The sequence below is a fragment of the Macaca mulatta genome, chromosome 14, assembly GCF_049350105.2.
Source record: "Macaca mulatta isolate MMU2019108-1 chromosome 14, T2T-MMU8v2.0, whole genome shotgun sequence".
Lineage (NCBI taxonomy): Eukaryota > Metazoa > Chordata > Mammalia > Primates > Cercopithecidae > Macaca > Macaca mulatta.
In genome coordinates this window covers 74,735,671-74,757,797 of record NC_133419.1, presented here as the reverse complement: position 1 = coordinate 74,757,797, position 22,127 = coordinate 74,735,671, and the positions used below count along the sequence as shown (strand labels likewise).

The window sequence follows — 22,127 nt, the reverse complement described above, 5'->3', positions numbered from 1 at the left end:
GCATTCAGAATGAAGCTGTTCAGTCCTTTTGTGAGATTTATTCTAGCAATATTCAACTATTTTGGTGCAAGTCTGGAAAAGGTACACATTTGGGTTCAACAAGGTTTAGGGTATTGGATGGTCAAAGTACCCAGAGTGACATATAAGAAGGTGAGTGTAATTAGGTACCTTGCAATCTACACTGGAAGTGAAGAAACAGGGGGTCTACTGGCGTGTGAGAAAGTGTTTATGATGGTCTGGTGAGATAAAATACTTATTTAGATGATACTAGCTTAGCTTGTTCAGGGTATTGGCACAGCATATGGAAGGCAGCTGTCCAAGTCAGGAAGTTGAGCCACAAAGGGAGAATACTGGTGAATTAAAACCCTTGATCTTTAAGTTAATACTCTTCATTTGTTGTTTGAGTATCTTAGACCTCTGCTGAAGGCTTTAATCACATTTTTCAGAATTTGATGGTTTAAGATTTGTGATCATGATCTTATGTTGATTTTCCTTTACAGGGAGTTAAACTTGAAGACCACCTTGAAATTTGTGCACACGTCTTTTCATGGGGTCGGACATGACTATGTGCAGTTGGCTTTTAAAGTGTTTGGTTTTAAGCCTCCAATTCCAGTACCAGAACAAAAAGATCCTGATCCAGACTTTTCTACTGTTAAATGTCCAAATCCTGAAGAAGGAGAATCTGTGCTGGTATTTTTTTTAGTATTTAAATTATTATTAGTTTATTAAACCATCAGAATAGGTAGAACTCATTGACAATTCAAAGATTACTTACAAAAACAGAAAGGACTGTAGTTTACATCTTTTAATTGTATTGGAGTCATAGGCTGTGTTTTGTTTGAAATGTCTATGGTGGGTGTCCCTACTTTTGGCTTCTTATTTTAAACTTAGCTGAATTCTATGCCTTCTAAAATTCCTATCGCTAAAACTGTGCCTACATACAGGAACATTAACATTGAATTTAGGTTCTTCAGTACAATCCAGCTTTTTGGGTCACTGTTTCAGGAACTTTCCCTGAGACTGGCAGAGAAAGAAAATGCCCGGATAGTGCTAGCCACAGATCCTGATGCAGACAGACTGGCAGCAGCAGAACTTCAGGAGAAGTATGTTATTTGATTAAAAGCTTGAACTTTGAAAAGCAATGTATTTTAAGTCTTACAGGCTCTTTGAAAATAATGAAAAGATAAGAAAAGAACACAAATTTCCTGTAAACCCGTTATCCAGAAATAACCACCTAAGTTGATACTTTGACAATTCTTTCCTGTCTTTTTAGTTGAAATATTTAAAGATGTATTTGTTTTTATTAAATTATGATCATAGTTTTATATCTTGATTATTTTCCACTTCAATTGTACAAAATGCTTCAAAAAATGCTTACAGTATAAGCCTTTTTCCCTGACTTTATATATTATTTGAAAATATTAATATTTACAAAGACATAATATCCCAACAGATCACTTTATGATGTAGTTATTTCCTAACCTTGTTTTTTCCTTTTTTTTTTTTGAGACAAGAGTTTCACTCTTGTTGCTTAGGCTGGAGTGCAATGGTACTATCTTGGCTCACTGCAATCTCTGCCTCCCAGATTCAAGCAATTCTTCTGCCTCAGCCTCCCAAGTAGCTGGGACTACAGGCATGCGCTGCCACACTAATTTTGTATTTTTAGTAGAGACAGGGTTTCGCCATGTTGGTCAGGCTGGGCTCGAACTCCTGACCTCAGGTGATCCTCCCACCTTGGCCTCCCAAAGTGCTGCGATTACAGGCGTGAGCCACCCATTTCCTAATCTTAGTCCTCTGGGCTGCTATGTATTTTTACCATTGTAATGTGACAAATGTCCTTACCTAGAAAGCATTAATTATTTATCATAATTTTTTCTCTCATTAAGTAAAAAAGTAAATGTAATGGTATAATAATTTCCCAAAAGATGTCGTACCATTCCTACTGTAAAATCACCCCTGGTCAGTTAGAAAAGAAGTAGTAATAAATGTTTTCTCAAAAATCCCATATGATAGTTTTTGATTTTTCCTAACTGAAAGATGGTAATTTGTAGGCCTTGGCGTCAAGAAGTTTCAATGAGAAGAAAGGTCTTGACATTGCATTTTCCTTCTCTCTACAGTGGTTCTTGGAAAGTTTTCACAGGCAATGAGTTGGCAGCTTTGTTTGGGTGGTGGATGTTTGATTGCTGGAAGAAAAATAAATCAAGAAATGCTGATGTGAAGAACGTTTATATGTTAGCCACCACAGTCTCTTCTAAAATTTTGAAGGCAATTGCACTTAAAGAAGGATTTCATTTTGAAGTAAGAATCGATAATATCTGTGTGCTACTTTTAAAAGCCTATTTCTGTATGTTAAAGACATCTCCCCACCAAAACTTTCGTTGATTTCATTTGTAATTCCCTTATTTTTCTAATTCTGTTAACACTTATTCAGTCTTTTTTGATAATTTAGACACTTTGAGCCAAAATTCATCCAGTACTGTATATGAATTTCTGGTACTAAGATGAGATATTCTTTAAAAAATACATTAATACTTATTATTCCATACAACAAATATCTGGTTTTCAGACAGGGAAAATCTAGCTCCTGGTGACCCCATCAGTAACTCAGACTTCTCTCCAAAAAGTTGTGGGTGTCATGAACCCCTTGTTTAGGCTCTTCAAGCATGGTCTTTAGGAACTTCAAGTAGTCTTCTAAATTGCATAGTAAGACCCAATGATCCTACATCCAAAAAAACAAGATCATTAACCTTATGAACTTAAGACCCTTCAGCTGACCATTTTTGCAGCTATGGGAACTAAGTTGCTTTTTCTCTGCCATCTTTGCCAAATATCAGTGAAAATGTCCCTGGGCATTTTTCTTGAGCCATAGTCAGGCTACAGGTCTTAATACTAATTGACTGAGTAAAAGAAAATTGTACCTGGCTATATGAAATAGAGCTTTCAACTTTATACTTTCTAAAACGCAAATAGCAAAATAGAAGATACTGAAAGTTTATTCGCACCTAAGATTCTGATGTTTTCCTAGTTTATATCTATAGCAAGAAAAATTATAATGGGCACAAAAGAGAAAAAAGAACAATTCTAAAGGCCACTATTATAATTTTATTTGCTTGTTTTTGTTGTAGCAGGGAAGTTTTGACTTTTTTATTTTTTCTTTTCAGTAAGGAGGTAGAAAGGTGAATTAGGAAACAAGTTAGTAATGGTGAGCTTTGGTGTTAGGGTGTATCACATACTCTTTCTGTTGACTCTAAAACAGATTGTGTCTTTAAAGTGAACAGTAGCTCATTAGATGAAAAGTCCTCAAATCTAATTATTTAAAGGAGTACTTAGTAACTGTCTTGGTGGTTTTATTAATAGTTAGGACACAGTGTTATGAGCAGGTACACTTAGTTCAAATTTATGTTATGCTAATACTAAAAGTGCATCACTAACAAGCTTCATGACCTTTGATTGATTACTCAGGGAGAGTAAATCCACCAACCTTCATAGACACTCTTATATTAGTGGTTATAATATAGCTTAAAGGACAGTTTCTGAGAAGCAGAAACTTGAAATTGAATCTTGACTCCATCTTTTATATGCAGTATAATTTTGGGCAGATTGACTTATCTTTCGAGCCTGTGTTTCAGCGATAATGTTTGTAAGCATTAAAAAAAAGATAACGGGCTTTGGGAGGCTGAGGCTTGAAAATCACAAGGTCGAGAGATCGAGACCATTCTGGCTAACATGGTGAAACCCTGTCTCTACTAAAAATACAAAAAATTAGCCAGGCGTGGTGGTGGGCACCTGTAGTCCCAGCTACTTGGGAGGCTGAGGCAGGAGAATTGGCGTGAACCCGAGAGGTGGAGCTTGCAGTGAGCTGGGATCTCATCACTGCACTCCAGCCTGGAGCTAGACTCCGTCTCAAAATAATAATAATAATAATAATAATAATAATAATAATAATGGGGCCGGGTGTGGTGGCTCACGCCTGTAATCCTAGCACTTTGGGAGGCTGAGGCAGGTGGATCACAAGATCAGGAGTTCAAGACCAGCCTGACCAACATGGTGAAACCCCGTCTCTACTAAAAATACAAAAATTAGCTGGGCATGGTGGTGCGCCTGTAATACCAGCTATTCAGGAGGCTGAGACAGGAAAATCGCTTGAACCTGGGAGATGGAGGTTGCAGTGAGCCGAGATTGCACCACTGCACTCCAGCCTGGGTGATACAGCAAGACTCTGTCTCAAAAAAAAAAAAAAAAGATAATGTAAAGCACTTGGTTCAGTCCTTAATAGTAGGTGATCATAGTGTATGTGCTTATTCATGTTACTTTGTGACTATATGAACACCACTTATAAATGCTGGTTTATATTTGGTGTAAATCACCTAGTACTATAATCTGTAAATAGTAGGTCATCAGTAGTAGCAGTGTGTGTATTTATGGTACTTTATTACTATATGTCTGCTACTCTATAAACCTTTGTGGACTGAGGACTATAGTAAAGATCATTATGTGAATGTTGTATGCATGTAGTGGCATATTTTTCTCTAATAGGTATTTGTGAGACAGTCACTTAACTAGAATGGCCTCCTCTGCATTTCAGGAAACATTACCAGGTTTTAAATGGATTGGAAGTAGGATAATAGACCTCCTGGAAAATGGGAAAGAAGTCCTTTTTGCATTTGAAGAGTCTATTGGTATGTAGTAAATATTAAAATCTTTGAAATTTGATTGATAATTTTTTAAAATGTAATTCTGTAAGAGGAGTTTTTTGTGTTCTGGTTTCATATTTTGGGTTGTAAAACTACAGAGAACTGAGAAATGTGTAGATACATTTCTTATCAGAAAACAAAAAGAACCAAAGCGTCCCCTAAATACACTCAGTATTGATGAGTTTCATCTATTACTAGGCTTTTACATTTCCTTGTCCTTCTGAAGAAATGTAAAACTATTGAAATTATAGGCTTAAGTTTTCCTCTTTTCTAGTGATGGTTTTCAATCCTCAGGTTTCCTCTGTGGAACTTCAGTTTTGGATAAAGATGGGGTGAGCGCAGCTGTTGTGGTTGCTGAGATGGCATCTTACCTGGAAACCATGAATATAACATTGAAACAGCAACTGGTTAAAGTTTATGAAAAGTAAGTTCTACTATTATGAATTTCACATGTTCGATTTTTCTTTTATTGTCCTACCCTTAGTTTTCTAAATTTGTTTCTGAAGAATACACAGTGTTATGAGAAGGTACACTTGGTTCATAAGTTTATGTTATGCTAATATTAAAAGTGCATCACTAAAAAGCTTCATGACCTTTGATTGATTACTCAGGGAGAGTAAATCCACCAACCTTCATAGGCGCTCTTATATTAGTGTGCCTAATATTTTTTTTTAAAGTATTAAAATTATATGAATTAAGGACTGCCATTTTTTATAAAATACTGTAGTAGGCTGATCTTCTTTAATATATACTTTTTTTAAAGAGTTATCTGAAATCTAATTTCAGCACTTTGAATCTTTGCACAGATATGGTTATCATATTTCAAAAACTTCCTATTTCTTATGTTATGAACCATCTACCATCAAAAGTATATTTGAAAGGCTTCGTAATTTTGATTCTCCAAAAGAATATCCAAAATTTTGTGGAACATTTGCTATATTGCATGTACGGGACATTACCACTGGATATGACAGTAGCCAGCCTAATAAGAAATCAGTAAGTACACTTTTTTTTTTCTCCCAAACAGTTTAGAAAATTTCATGGCTCATGTCACCAAAAAGTCCAGAGGCAGGACAGATTTCACATGAGGTTCTATCCAGTTTCCTCATGTTTACCAGTTTATTATAAAGGTGACAATTCTGGAACAGCCAGACGTAAGACATTTATAGGGCAATGTACTAGGGATGGGGTTGGGGCCTGGAGCCTCCCAGCGAGTCCACGTGTTCACCAAATTGGAAGCTCCTGTAAATACTTACTTTAAAAAAAAGTTTTTAACAGTTTATAATAATTCATACTGAAGTAGGAGATCAGTAGGACTTGTTTTCCAAACACTGGTCATGACCCCACTGATCAAAACAGGATCTGGTCAAAACAGGATGCATGCAGTAAAGGAACCAGCCAAAATCAACTAAAACCAAGATGGCAACAAAAGCAACCTCTAATTCCCCCATTGCTCATTATATGCTAATTATAATACATTAGCATGCTAAAAGACACTCCCACCAACACCATGTCAGCTTACAGATGCCATGGCAACACCTAGAAATTACCTTATGTGGTTTAAACGGGGAGGAACCCTTGGTTCCAAGAACTCCTCCTACTTTTTTAGAAAATTTGTGAGTAACTTGCCCCTTATTTAGCATGTTAATTAAGGAGAAGCTATAATATAGCTAGCCAGCAATCCATAGTGCTACTCTGCCTATGAAGCAGCCATTTTCCTATACTTTGTGGCTCTGATAAAATTGCTTTACCCCGGGAGGCTGAGGCAGGAGAATGGCGTGAACCCGGGAGGTGGAGCTTGCAATGAGCTGAGATCCGGCCACTGCACTCCAGCCTGGGCGACAGAGCCAGACTCTGTCTCAAAAAAAAAAAAAAAAAAATTGCTTTCCCCTTTTTTTTTTTTTTTTGAGACAGTCTCTCGCTCTGTCTCCCAGGCTGGCATGCAGTGGCATGATCTCAGCTTACTGCAACCTCTGCCTCCCAGGTTCAAGTGATTCTCCTGCCTCAGCCTCCTGAGTAGCTGGGACTACAGGAGCATGTTACCACGCCTGACTAATTTTTGTATTTTTAGTAGAGACAGAGTTTTACCATGTTAGCCAGGCTGGTCTCGAACTCCTGACCTCAAGTGATCCACCTGCCTTGGCCTCCCAAAATGCTAGGATTACAGGCATGAGCCACCGCGCCCAGCAGTTGCTTTCCTTTTACTTTACTCTGTTGATTCATTCTTGAATTCTTTCCTGTGTGAAGCCAGGAAGCCTCCTGGGCTGAGCCCCAGTTTGGGGGTTCACCTGCATCAATACTATAATAAAATGGTGAAACTTCAGGCCTGTGAGACTAGAACTCATTGTTTTGCTCCAGAGCATGTTTCAGTCTGCTAACTTGTCTCTCTGACTTTGATCCTATCCTTATCACTTCCCAAATAATCATGTATACTACCCTCACAGTAAGGTGTGTGGAATGGAGGTGGGGGCAGAGAGAGAGGAAGAAAGAGAGAAAATGGGCAATGATGCTAGATAATGTTGAAAATAACTGTAAAAGCCTATAATTTCAAAGCCATACATCTTTCTGATTTTAACTTCCCTTTCCAACCTTATTCCCTATACCTCCAGCCAAATAGAATAACTTACTTACCTTCATATATACTTTTTAAAAAAATTTTCTGCATTTTTTGGTCCAGTTGTTTCCGTAGTGTATCCATTTTTCCAATTTCTACAGCCCCATACCTCAGCCACTGTAAGACTTAAGAAAAATATCAGCTGTTCCACATGACCTCTAGGCCTCATAATTAGATACCTTCCTCTTGAGGTTTCATTACATAGTGTGCCTTCCTCCTATTACTTTCTGTTTTGTGTCATCATTGTGTGGCACATGGCATGTTTCTTTCTGATGTACTTTTGTGCCTCTCCACATTCCTGCCTATGTAGTAGCTGCTCAACAAATACTTAAATGCCATAGATTGCTGATTACATTCATTTTGTTGTTGTTGTTATGATGATTATTAGCCCAAATTTCCATTTGTACTGTTCTGATGTGGTCTTAAGATTCTGGGGACATAATGTATTTTGGAAAATCTGTAGTTTATTGTGTAGAATAGTACCCATATTCCATTTTTGCATATTTATCCAATCAACAGTATTAGTTCCTGGTGTTGATATCCTGTGTATGAGTATATGTGTGTCTATTTTTCTATCTTTGTGAATTGCTGGAAGAGAAGAATCATGTTTTGCTTCTTTTTATTTCTCTAATTTGCTGTGCTCAAGTAGCCTTTGGTATAATGTTTTTTTCTCTCTTAATTCTCATTGAAGTGTATGATATTCATTATTCAGGGTGCTTTTTCATCTCTTCTCTTCTGGTTCTTACAACAAGTTTGTAAGGTAGGTAGCATAGATGTTGTTATCCCCAAGGTTGCATAGTAAGTATCAAAGCCTTCCTGAATTCTCTCTTTTCCATGTTTCAGATAGATTGATATTCATCTGTACATTCATTTATCAGACTGCTTCTGTGCTACAGGCACAGGTACACTAGGGATGTAGCAATGACAAAGACACTGCACTCAAGAAAAAGTTTAGTGAGGAAATTGACAAGTAAATAGCAATTTACAAAATGATAAGTGCTACCAGGGAGACATGCCTAGGATGTCATGGAAGAGACTTTGGGGGCTTATGCAAGACCTTCTAGAGAACTGTTCTGAACTGAGTTCTCAAGTATGATTAGGAGTTAGCCAGATGCAGGAGGAGCAGAGAGTGTTTCAGGCAAAGGAAACAGTAAGTACAAGGTCCAGAGATGAAAAAGCATATTCTTTTTCAGAGAACCACGGGTAGTTGTCTATAACTGGAGTATGAGGTGAGAAGAATGACCTGTATGGTGAGTGGGTTTTGAGGGGCAAACTTCCAGGCAGCAAGATCAGTTAGTACACTGTGTCAGCAGTCTAGAAGAAGTTTGATGGTTGCCTGAATTCAATATAGGAGCAGTGATGGAGAGAACTGGATAAAGTCGAGTTAAATAAAATGTAGAAAAGACTTGCTACTTTATGGGCTGTGGATGAAAAAGAAGGAATGATCTCTAAGCCACTGGTATGTGGTAATGTACTGACCACGAGAGGGGTCTCAAGGACAGGACTCATGGCTCAGGACAGCTGAGGAAATTACCACTGTCAACCCCTCTGGCCTAGTACAACCCTCACAGTCCTGTCGAGATGCCTTAACAGACGGATGTGTGGACTAGCAAGAGTACCAGTGTTAATCCATATATTTGGTGTCAGTAAAACATCACTTCTTTTTTTAATTTTTTTAAAAAATAGAGTTTTTTCTGCACCCCAGTACATGCAGAATATATGCACTCCTCTTTGGAGATGATTGATAAACTGCAAAACTGCTTCGCAAATATAGAGGCAGTTTGGACTTTGGAACTTGGCTTCCGCTTCTTATTCTACCACTTAGCTGATTGTCTTGAATAGGTTGTTTACTCTCTTTGAGCCTCGTCTGTAAAATGGCGGTAATACTTACTTTGCAGGGTTATTGTTGAGGCCCAAAGATCATGTATGTGAAGTATATAACCCAATGCCTTAACTATTCAGTAAATGGTATGTTTATGAATTATTATATATAGGTAATCTTCATTTGTATTTTATAATTCTTTTAAAATATGTTTTAAATTTTCAATTGTGGTTAAAAAAACACATAACATAAAAATTAACTATCTTAACCATTTTTAAGTATATAGTTCGGTAGTGTCAAGTATATTCTTATTGTTGTGCGACAGAACTCTAGAACTTTTTTATCTGGCTAAACTGAAACTCTCTATCCATTAAACAGTAACTCCCTATACCTCCTGCCCCAGCAACTGCCATTCTAATTTCTGTTTCTATAAATTTGACGGCTTTAGATACCTCATGTAAGTGGACTGTACTTTACAATTCTTGAAAATGAAAGAAAATGAAAAAGATCCCAAGTATAATTAAGCTGTTGTTGCCATTTTGCATAGGTGCTGCCTGTGAGTAAAAACAGCCAAATGATTACATTTACTTTTCAAAATGGCTGTGTTGCTACCCTTCGGACAAGTGGGACAGAACCAAAGATAAAGTATTATGCAGAGATGTGCGCATCACCTGACCAGAGGTGAGAATTGATTTTTTAGATATACCTACAAAAGCTTTATTGAAATATAATTCACATACCATACAGCTCACCCACTTAAAATGTACAATTCAGTGGCTTTTAGTATGTTCAAAGTTGTGCATCCATCACTATAATCAATTTTAGAACATTTTCATCACCCCCAAAAGCCCAGACCCATGAGAAATCACTTCCCATTTCCCTCCTTTACAGCCCTCAGCAACCCCAATCTACTGTCTTTCTCTATAGATTTGCTTCTTGTGGGCATTTCATATAAATGGAATCATACAATATGTGGGCCTTTGTGACTGCCATCTTTTACTTTGTATAATGGTTTCTAGGTTCCACCATGATTCAGTTGTAGCATGAATTTATTCCTTTTTTTAAATTTTTGTTTTTTATGGCCCAATATTCCATTGCATGGATATGCCATGCTTTTTAATCCATTGATCATTTGATGGACATTCAGATTATTTGCACTCTTTGGCTGTTTTGAATACTGTTATGAACATTTACATACAGGTTTTTGTGTGAATGTATGTTTTCATTTCTCTTAGGTATATACCTAGGAGTGAACTGCTGGATCATATGGTAACTCTGTGTTTAACCTTTTGAGGAACTGCCAGACTGTTTTTTAAAGCAGCTACATCCTTTGGGAATTGAATTTTAAAATTGTAGTGAATTTATATTCTTGGAAAGATTCTCTGAGTTTTAACTATTACATGATTAACGTAAGGAAATTATCATCAGATAATTTATGTTTATTGCCAAATATTCATTTTCTATGTCTAATATGACTTGACATAATCTGCTTAGTTCATTTCCTTTTAAGAGGATGAATTGTGACTAAGTTAATTTCATAAACATATTCAAAGGCTACTTAAATGTATTAAAAGTACTGTCTCCTATAATATTGTAATTGCCCAACATAGATTTGGGAAGGAGACTTTTTAGAATTGCTTTCAGAGTCCAACCAAGCTATACTATCATGTATTTCCCCAAATATTTGCATTTGAGGATGGATTTCATTTCCTTTGGGGGGATAAAGAGCTCCTGAAGTCATTCAAAGCAGAATCTAAAGTAAACCAAATTGGGTAATGCTACATCTGGTTGAAAATGAAGGAAGATCATTAAAGTAATAAGAACTGATTTGTTGTGTAGCTTTTAAAATGACTGTAAAGGCAATCTAAAAGAGGCTTGCCTCGAAATGTTCTGGGCAATGGCAACACCTCAGTGATGACTTTCAAGGGCCTTCTTTTAAGTGCATATTTATTTTTTTAAACATCACATTCTTTTAGTCACACCTCCTTCTGCTACCTGAAAGATATGTTATATCATTCCATAACATTTGTACTGACTATTTTTCAAAGTATTTCAGGAAGCCATTTTCTTCTAACACCTGTTATTCGTGTTCAAAGCCATTTGAACCTCATTCTCCTGACCTAGGAGAATTCTTTAGATATACCATCACTCCTCTGTTTATCATCTGCCAAGGAACTCCTATTAATGCAGTTCACCTTCAGTTTGTGATAGCAGTGTTTTCTTTGTGTGTAATTTTTTTTTTTTGGTCTGTTTTGTTTTAACCAAGTGAATTCCTCTTTTGTTTACCAATTGTTTAATGTCTCCATTAGGACCTCTTAAAAAATAAAACTAATTTAAATAAATTTTAAGCCTATGAAAATAAATAATTTCAAAACTCTTCATCTTTTCCTCAGTGACACTGCTTTACTGGAGGAAGAACTGAAGAAACTCATTGATGCTCTAATTGAGAATTTTCTTCAGCCTAGTAAGAATGGACTGATCTGGCGTTCTGTTTAGGGGTACACCAATATGTCATGACACTGTGTGGGCATATGGAACAGAGCAACCGAGAACTCCATACATTGAACCTCGTGTTAGCATTCTCTCTCTAGCTCATCTAGCTGAGTATCTTTTTCCTTTATTTTCTTTCTTTTTGGTCAACTGGCTAGACTAAACAAAGTATAAGTTTGAAATGAAATAGTCTAGAAGGAAATGATTCAAATTTTTTCATAATTCAAACAAAAGTTATTACACCAAAAGTATTAGAGTAACGTATTGTTCTTCCTTTAACAGAAACATCACAATTCAGAAGTGAGTTTTCTTATTATAGTGTGGTTAAGCCTAGTTCTGTATCTTGTAATTGTGGATAGCATGGTAAAAGAAAAAAAAAAGGTAAATGTTATATAATTATAGGATTAGTTAAGGAAATTAATCCATAAAATTGGCAAGAACATGGTACTCTCCTTGATTGTTATGAAAAAGTGTCATTGTGACATCATAGGTATTAATTTACAAATTAGAGTATTTGAAATAGGATATTTAGCATTTCTGTAGTTTAGAACAGATGTTACAATGTGTGGTTTTGGCATGTCTGTTTCAGGTGTCATTGGTGCAGTGTAAATTTTCTGTATGTATTTAAAATTCTGACGTTTACTGAACATAAAACAATAGTGGCAACACTCCTATTGGCTTTGTTCTTGTCAAATTTCTCAGTGCCTTCTCAGGGTCTGGTATGAACGGAAAAAACAAGTGTTCCTGCATTTACCATAATTTAATCAGTCAATTTTCGGATAGCTAAGGAAAATCTTCCAAAATCTGTAGGTGCTTCCTCTATATCAAATGAGTTTGCTGATTTTAAAATCTTAGGAATGTACATAAAGATCTTAATAAAAGCAGGCTTAATGTTGTTAAGGATCTTCATATTAGAATTGTGTCATTTATCAAACCTTTTATTACAGAAAAAAATCTGAACTGAGAAAGGAGCTCTGAATTTATTTGACAGTCTAATTTTTGAATTACATGTTTGTAAGTAGGTTTATTCTTTTATTTTATGAAGTAATGTTAATTTTACTAAGAAATAAAACATCCAATTTTAAGTATTATGAAATACTAAAACTACATGTTTTAGGCCGGGCGCGGTGGCTCAAGCCTGTAATCCCAGCACTTTGGGAGGCCGAGACGGGCGGATCACGAGGTCAGGAGATTGAGACCATCCTGGCAAACACGGTGAAACCCCGTCTCTACTAAAAAATACAAAAAAAAACTAGCCGGGCGAGGTGGCGGGCGCCTGTAGTCCCAGCTACTCCGGAGGCTGAGGCAGGAGAATGGCGTAAACCCGGGAGGCGGAGCTTGCAGTGAGCTGAGATCCGGCCACTGCACTCCAGTGGGCGACAGAGGGAGACTCCATCTCAAAAACAAAACAAAACAAAAAAAAAACAACTACATGTTTTAAAACAGAGGTCCAGTTTATTCTAACATCTTGCTGACTTCTGTAGAGATTGCATGACTATTCTTTATCTTTTTTTAGTGTAGAAATTTTTTTTTTTCAAAAAGTCACTTTTGGGCTGGGTGTGGTGGCTCACGCCTGTAATCCCAGTACTTTGGGAGGCTAAGGCAGGTGGATCACAAGGTCAGGAATTTGAGACCAGCCTGGCCAATATGGTGAAACCCGTCACTACTAAAAATACAAAAATTAGCCGGGTGTGGTGGTGGGTGCCTGTAGTCCCAGCTACTCGGGAGGCTGAGGCAGGAGAATTGATTGAACCTGGGAGGCTGAGATTGCAGTAAGCAAAAATCATGCCACTGCACTCCAGCCTGGGCAACGGAGGGATACTCCATCTCAAAAAAAAAAAAAAAAAAAAAAAAGGCGCTTTTGGCTGATCATGCAGTCTTCTGAAAAGGTTTAATAGAGAAATGCTGTTTAAGCTGGGCATGGTGGCTGGCACCTGTAATACCAGCGCTTTGGGAGGCTAAGGCGGGAGGATTGCTTGAGGCCAGGAGTTTAAGTTACAGAAAGCTATGATGGCACTGCTGCACTGAAGCCTGGGTGACACAGACCTTATCTCAAAAATAAATAAATAAATAAATAAATAAATAAATAAAAAGAGAGAGAGAAAAAGAAATGCTGTTTAATCTTCTTAAAATGTATCTTGTCCTACATAGTTCTCAGAATACACATGGAGTATACTTAGGAGATAACAATAACAAGACCTAAACAAATTGCTTATAGGAGATAGCACTGGAATTAGAGAACTTATTTCATATAAAATAATAATATAAAGTTTGAACTGATTAGAACGTTCCTTAAATCATGGTTTAGTTTGTTGCAGCTATCAGCTAACATTTGGTTGAGCATATATAATCCAAACCTAATTGTCCAATTATTGTATTGCCACTATTGTTAATTTGTTCCTTCCTTACTTTCTTATCATTGGATCTTGTATGACTGTATGACTGTAGATAATAGACAGCTAACTAAATGTAGAGCACCATTTTTCTCAATGAGTTTGTTCTCAAAGGCTTTGCACTGGAGAAGAAATGTGTAGAATTTTTGTTTTATTTTTAAAATGTATAAAACATCTTTTGTTTGATATGCTTTTAAGAATGTAGATTGCAATTTAGGGAATGGCGTATATTCTGCAAAGTGGTATAATGTTGTATATATGAAAAACATATGTATTTGGTTTAGTTCTGTGTTTCAGTGACTGATAAACAAAAATGAAGCTAAAATGAATCAATGGCTCATTCATAGTTACTAAAGTCATGTCATGACTGTCATTCTATTATGAAGAAAACAGTTTTATTTGAGTGCTTTAATATAATGCAACATTTAAGTCATCTTAAGGTGAAAAGTTATTGAAGTGTTCTTATCTCAAGTTAACAAAATTTTATGAATGCTCCTCAAGTGTATCGATTGAGGGAATTATTTTATTCTAGCCTGTCATGAGTCTGTCTGAGCATGACACTTAACATGAACTTGACGTTGTAGGTGCACATTTGCCTAACAGGATAAATTCAGTGATAGCCCAAGCTTTCCAAGAGAGACAGAAGTGCTGGCTAGGAGGGCTCAGCCTCAGGCACTACATTGTTTGTCTTTTTCTTTTTGAGCAATATTATGAAAATGATTGCATTCTCATTAAGCATGAAAGTCAAAACTGGAATTTTCTAGAGCTTTGTAGAAAAGGAGAGAATTAGTAGGTCAAGATCAAAGCATACATTGAAAATAAACAGTAGAAATAAGCAAACAATATAAAGAGACACAGGAAATGCTTCTTGTGAAGGGCAAATGTAACACCATAACAGTAGGGAGTAAACAGTGTCCCACCTGTTTACTTGTGTTTATTTGTTGTTATGATGAATATGCACCTACCATTTTCCTTTATTGTGATCACTAAAATGAAAGGTTTAGGAGGTGAGAAAAAAGTATCCCTTTTACGGATTCAGTTCCTGCTAGGATGTTGTATCAGAATCACGTGAGAACTCAGGAAGAGAGAGAGCAGAAATAAAAAGGAAGAAGATGTAGATTAGAAAATAAGACTTCTGAGAAAAAGTTCAAGGAATAAAGACTGTTTGACTCTAGAGAGGAGAAAGCTGTTGAGATAGTTTGCTAAGTTTGCTAATGAATTTTTATTGAGTCTTTTATTGAAGGGTTCAAAGTAAGAAATACTATGCCATAATGTTTTCCATCTCTAGTGAAGACAGAACCAGAGGGAATGAGGATCTTATTTTTAAAGACAGCATGGAAAGTTTAAGATGTAGGACCTTCTTGAGGAGGAATCTTCATAATATCTTCTATTCAAAATCTTTTTTTTATTTTTAAGGGAATACAAATTTTAAAAATTAAGAGATATACAGATGAGTTTTTAAGGGTCCTTCTTTCCAGCACATTTTTAAAAAAACTCAGGTTAGAACAAAAATGTCAGAAAGGGCACTAAAAATAACATTTGGGTTTCACTCCGTATCTAGATGAATATAGCTCACAAAACAATTTTTGTGTGTTTTGAGTAACTGATGCCTAAGTGCAATGAATAATTTACCTGCTTCACTGTTATTTTTAATTTTACCTGGCAAATTAAGTGAGACTTGAACAAACTTTTGTTCATCTTGAAGAATGTATAGTGGCTTAGGTTATTTGAGTTTTTTGTTTTGAATATGTATGTTGTTATTTGGATGTAGAAACTTTGGAAGATGGAGAGGTTCTGAGAGATTGGATACTTGGAATGTCTTTCTGTAGGAAATAGACCTCCCATTTCTTAAGCAAGTTGCTTCTGGAATTGATGCAACAAGGTTATTAGCTGGAGTTTAATGGATAAATTGTTCTATGAACTGCTGCTATCAGTATTTTTTTTTTTCACATTTTCCATTGATATTTGTGATGCTTGAAAAATCCAAACTCCACTTGGATACATTTAATTTTTTGCCTTTTTCTCGCTACCTCCCTCTTTTCCTAGGCACCCTTGCACATTTTGTTACTGTAAAGGACTGTTGCCCTGTTACCTCACTGATAAGAAATCTCAACTGTATTCATTTAGAATGCTTTAAACTTAGTCATAAACTACATTTGTCTATGGACTTTTGGTTATTTTGTTAATGTTGTCATTATATTTAATACTTATTGTGGGAAGTAATTTTTAATCTATTTCATAACCTGTTTTGGTCTGTCTTGATACTGCTATCTGTTAATTTATTATGGCCTTTTACAATTCACTTGTCATCTGAGATTGCTCTAGAAATTGAGGAGGAAAAAGTTGTACTAACCAAAATGTATGGGCAATTGACCTAACATTCTATTTCAGGTTTCCTTGTACTTCGAGAGCCAAAGCACAAGATCTGAGGAAATCTTATTCACATTTGTCCCTCAGAGCATCTTACCCTAAGCCACAGAAGTATAAATAGTAAGATACGAATTGCTCATTGTCTGACTCCTTGCACAGCATGACTTTAATTCTAGTTGGAAACAAAGTTAGTGTTGACTATTGGTTACCTTCAAGTATTCACCATACTATACATTCATTAGGCCATCTTTCCTCTGTTTACTCAAGACTATGTACTTACAAAAGAGAACCTATAAGAATGTGTAGAGTGACCAAATAGGGACAAAGTGACATACCTAGAGTTTGGTGCTCAAATTTTTCCACCAGGGTAACCCTAAAGCAGAGGGGCATGATGGAGGGGGAAGGGGTTCTGAGAGCAAAATCAGAAGCAGCCTACCACTGACATGAAGTGTGTTCTATCTTTAAAATGTAAGTGAATTTTGCATTCTCTATAATAAAACTTTTAATATAAAAATGATATATTTAATCTTTACTGAAACTTATGCTGCCACAAAGGAGCACCATGTTCATCACGTGGCTGCTCAGTTTTCTCCCCCAGTGCCCTCACCCCCAATGGCTGCATATCCTTGAGGTACACACACTGGCTGTAGTGCAAGATATATAAACGTAGGCTGGGCTCGGTGGCTCATGCCTGTAATCGCAGCACTTTGGGAGGCTGAGGCAGGCGGATCATCTGAGATCGGGAGTTTCATTCCAGCCTGACCAACGTGGAGAAACCCCATCTCCAATAAAAATACAAAATTAGCTGGGTGTAGTGGCGCGTGCCTGTAATCCCAGCCACTCAGGAGGCTGAGGCAGGAGAATCGCTTGAACCCAGGAGGTGGAGGTTGTGGTAAGCCGAGATGGTGCCATTGCTCTCCAGCCTGGGCAACAAGAGTGAAACTCAATCTCAAAAAAAAAAAAAGATATATAAACATAGAACATATCTAGACTATTTCCTGCCCTTAGAATCTGACCTTCAGAAGAATTAACGCCAAACTAAACTGACCTGAAACAGTTTTGTTACTATTGGCATTCCTTGACTAAGAAGGACCACCTGATGCTCAGCCCCGAGAGTAGGAATAGTGGTTTATTATTTTTCATATCCACACCACCTAGTTCAGTACCTGTTATAGAGTGTTTAATTGCTGATAATTAGGAATTAAGGGATTTTTAAAATTTGCAAATAGTTTAAAGAACAATCAAAAAATGACTTTTCTAATTCAGTTTTTTGAATGAAGTCCCATTACTGAACTTTATAATGTAATGTTTATTAAGCAGACATCCCCTTAAATACTTAGTTTCTTTGGAGAGAGCAAAGCATATCTCTCTGTGGAAATTATATATAATGCCTGGTATTTTACACCCAAAGCAAGGTGTTAGCCAGGAAGGTAAAGAAATGATGTCTATGTAGACTTAATATCACTAGTCTAAGTGTCATTTTGAGCCTAGTAGCACTACCTTCCAAGTGAGTCACAACTAATTTGATCCTATTTGGTATGTTTTTGTCCATTGTTATGATTCATCGTGTATCTTACAAGAGCCACTCAAGCAAGAGTCTGCTTCTATGTAAGATGAGGCCTTGTTGTTCTAGGCTAGAATAAACTCTTTGTATGCGTCATTGAATGTGCCAGATAAAATAGATGCAGTTAAGAATGAATTATTTTTCTGACTAAAGTGTGTAGCAGTAGTTCAAAAATGTGCCCTTGTTTTAACAGTTTCTGTCAACATCTTCTTATTTTTCCCTACAAAAACACCAGGGTGTGTTGTAAGTACTGCCTGTGAGAATTTGCACTTTATGTATTTGTGTGTGGATTTCTTGTGGTTTTAGCCAAATGAAGTGTTATCAGTAATAAACAGGTCTCTTCATAGGCATGACTTTCTGTGTAATTTTTATTTGAGATACTGTGTAGTTCATAAAGCTTGCTATCTAAACAGGAAATATTCTTGAAATACACACATCACATACCCTAGAATTTACTTTGCATCTAAATGAATATTCTGGCTTAGTACTCAGGAAATATTTCTTGATTGGTTTATCGGAAGTCCCAGATGTGAAAACTTAACATTAAAATTCTTGTTTTTCTTTTCTTTTTCTCTCCTTCAGCTGATCTAACTTGTTTGCCCATGTTAGCGCCAGCTACTATAATAAGAGAAAAGTTCAAAGTTTGGAAATCTCTCACAGTAATAACCGTAGATCTATGCTTCAATAACGGTGGAGGACTGAGTTTCCAAAGGTTCTTATGAATCTGTGGGCCTGGTCTTTGTTGCCTGCCTTTCCCAGATCAGGCTCAAAGGGAAGATGACTGAAAGGAATGTTCTACGAGGTCCTTTTATCAGCTTCTAAATGGAATATTCTGAGAACCATGCTGACCCCGTCCTTAACCGCTTTTGCTAGTTTATTGTTCTTTATAGCACATAAACAAGTGAACAAATCAATTTAAGTAGTAGTATTATCTGTCTTCATGAGCATAGCTTTTTCACTACTTTACCACTGCCTGGAACAGTATATGGCCATCAGCAGGTACCCAATAAAAGTTTGTCAAATGAATGAACCTATCTCATGTTTCTTCTTGCAGAAGAAAAACACTAAATCCTTGATTCTGCATATGTGCAGAGTTGCATGAGAAATATGCAGTGGTGATACCACCTGTTTTAGAGACGTCTTACTGCTGTCGGGTCATCTCTGCTCACAACATACCTGCTGAAATCTCAAGCTCCACATTTTCTTGCTGCTTTTCCTGAGAGGCCATATAACTCCCTGGTTTGAAACCTCCAAATCATCTTCGATTTCTCCTGCCACTGGGTATGTGCTATTTGATGAGTTCTTTAAATTTAACAGTCTCTGAAGTAAAGGGCAAGGCCATTGACTTGAGACCCACATAAAGAGACCAAGCAGCTAACACAACCTAAAATAATAGGGTTTTGTTTTTGTTCTCACCAAAGGAGAAGAGTTGGTATGTATATAAATGGAAATGTTTTTGAGGGGGGATTATAATAAAAATTTGGTATTTGCTATCCTTCCTCTCTATCTTCCCTAAACCAACACTTCCCTTCATTTCTGTTAGTGCTGTGACCATTCTCCTGTTTATTTTTATTTCCCTCTCTTTAACTCCATTTCTGATCATTAAGTGGTCCAACCTTGCAAATAATTTGTTTTAGACCGTCTTTGACCTTTATCCCTCTGCTTCATTCATTCATTTAATACATATTTATTAACCTGGAAACAAGAAACAAGGGCACTCCAGAAGGCTAAAAAGTAGGAAAAAAGACACAACCATGTTACTGTCTAAACAGCCTGTCAAGGACACCATGCCACTGCCCCCACACCATCAGATAAATCACCTTTATCTATTTCTTATGACTTTGGATTCAAAGTAACTTGAGAGAAGGCCCAATTGACTGGATTTTTGTCATTGCCTGCCTCCTAGCTGCAACTGGAGGCTGATAAAAGAAGGATCTGACTCCCTCAGCTTCCTCCTGAGTGCTAGTAAGAGGCAGGACACTAGTTACCTTTCCATTGAGACATAGTTGGGGAGTTAATTTGCCAAATTGGAAATAATAGTGCAAACAAAAAGTGACAAACATCCACTACAGTGCCAGTGCTGAGTGTTGGAGAATAAACACTAGGCAAAGGGAGAGGGGAGGATATTTTAAACACTGAGCATGGCATACGTGTGCAGAGCACAAGTGGTTTGGTGGTGTTCTTGAAGTTTGAGAGTAGGTGTGAGTACGGATGTGAGTGGAGAGGTGGAGTGCTCCGTGTGCTGCCCCGTGGAGCTTGGACTTCAGTCAGCAGCTGACGGGAGTCATTGAGGGATGATGGTGGGGCGACAGAATTTCCACTGGAAAGGAGTTTAAAGGGTGTCTTACCTAACTGTCACCATTTTCTATGATGTGACCTCCAATGGGGATACATGTTTAAACCTCTCCAGGGACAAGGGGCCAAAACAAGTTCACTCTCTTTTAAATACAGGCCAGTAGAGAGCTCTTTCTTGTGTTCAGCTGACCTCTGCCTTCTGTAGCTTCTACATTTTGCACTTAGAAACTCTGTGTTATAAAAACAGTCCATTTCCTTTTCACTCAGTCCCCTACCTCCCAGTCTAAATATGCATAATTCAGCTGCTGTTCATAATATAACCAGTTTTGGGTCCCCCTCCCCTTCCTGATCACCTATGGGCAGTTTGTTTTCAAAAACCCAAGTCCAGAAATTAATACCCATGGAATGCTGGTATCAGTCCAGAGGAGAGAAAGGTGTGATTTCTACCTGACATGAGAGGCAGCACAACAGATGGGACAGAGCGGCCTCAGCCAGCAACACTGCTGGACTTCTCTTCACTTTGCCAGAGACTGGTCTTCCTTTTACCCTCGACTCTAGCACCACCCCTTCCAAAAAGCCTTTCCTGCCTGTGGCCCTAACCAAGCTGGCAGGGCCCCGCCTTTCCCTCTCCATTTGCACCTCTGTTGCAGCACTTCCCACACCAGACTGAAGTGATTGGACTCCCTCCGTGGATTGTGGGCCCCCTGAGGGCTGGAATCAACGGACTCGGTGCAGTACCCCCAGCACCCAGCACCTAGCACCAAGCCAAGCAATATCAGGAGTCCTCGGCAAAAAAAAAAAAAAGGGAAAAAAAAGAAAGTGGAATTTGAACTGGGTTTTTAAAGGCATGTAGGCTGTGATAAGCAAAGGCGTGGGGAGGGGCACATGGCATATATGTAAATTCAACTCCAGGCAGAGGGGCTATCTGAGTGAAACCTGGGAAGCAGTCATGCTTGTGACTTGCTGAATGGCTTCCAGCCAGGCTTCGGCTAACCTGAGCTAAATAAGGAAAGCCAAAGTGGGCAGATGGCCCACTCACACGGCTGTTGGCAAGAGGCCTCGGTTCCTTACCACATGGGCCTCTCCGTAGGGTTGCTTGAGTGTCTCCGTGACAGGGCAGCTGACATCCTCCAGAGTGAGTTTCTCCAAAGAGAAAGGTACAGGCCACAGTGTCTTTTATGACCTAGCCTTGGAAGTCACAAACTGTCGTTTCTGTATAATTTTATGGTAACATATATCAATCCTGCAATCCTGCTACAGTGTGAAAGGGACAAAGGTGTGAGTACCCAGAGGCAGGGATGGCTATCTTGGGGACTGGCTACAACAAAGGGAAAGATTAAATGATCAATTTTAGACAAGTCATGTTTGAGACACCTGAGAGACATCCAAGTATAAATATCAAGTAGGCAACTGGAAATATGAGTCTGGAGCTCAGAAGAGAGGTCTGAGCTAGAGATATAAATTTGGAAGTTACCAACATACCAAAGTATTTAAAGCTGTGGAAATGGCTGGGTGCAGTGGCTCACACCTGTAATCCCACCACTTTGGGAGGCTGAGGTGGGTGGATCACGAGGTCAGGAGATCGAGACCATCCTGGCTAACATGGTAAAACCCTGTCTCTACTAAAAAATACAAAAAATTAGCCCGGCGTGGTGGGAGGCACCTGTAGTCCCAGCTATTCGAGAGGCTGAGGCAGGAGAATGGCGTGAACCCGGGAGGCGGAGCTTGCAGTGAGCCGAGATTGCACCACTGCACTCCCGACTGGGTAACAGAGCAAGACTCTGTCTCAAAAAAAAAAAAAAGCTGTGGAAATGAGTATGATCAACTAATGAGGGTGCGGACAGGAGATGGAGCCTTAGCATTTTGGAACTCCAACATGTATTCT

General features: G+C 37.8%; 1 protein-coding gene across 4 annotated transcripts in view; it reads left to right on the top strand.

Annotated features, from left to right (window-relative positions):
* Nucleotides 1-19,225, top strand: part of PGM2L1 (phosphoglucomutase 2 like 1) — a 61,625-nt gene extending 42,400 nt beyond the window's left edge. For 2 of the 4 annotated variants that reach the window (XM_077961372.1, XM_077961373.1), the window contains exons 7-14: nucleotides 501-690; nucleotides 1,006-1,103; nucleotides 2,118-2,298; nucleotides 4,586-4,679; nucleotides 4,989-5,118; nucleotides 5,501-5,690; nucleotides 9,678-9,811; nucleotides 11,524-13,301. In XM_077961372.1, coding sequence (XP_077817498.1) covers nucleotides 501-690; nucleotides 1,006-1,103; nucleotides 2,118-2,298; nucleotides 4,586-4,679; nucleotides 4,989-5,118; nucleotides 5,501-5,690; nucleotides 9,678-9,811; nucleotides 11,524-11,626 — 1,120 coding nt within the window. In that variant the 3' untranslated portion in view covers nucleotides 11,627-13,301. 4 annotated transcript variants of the gene reach the window in all.
* Nucleotides 19,226-22,127: the final 2,902 nt, after the last annotated feature.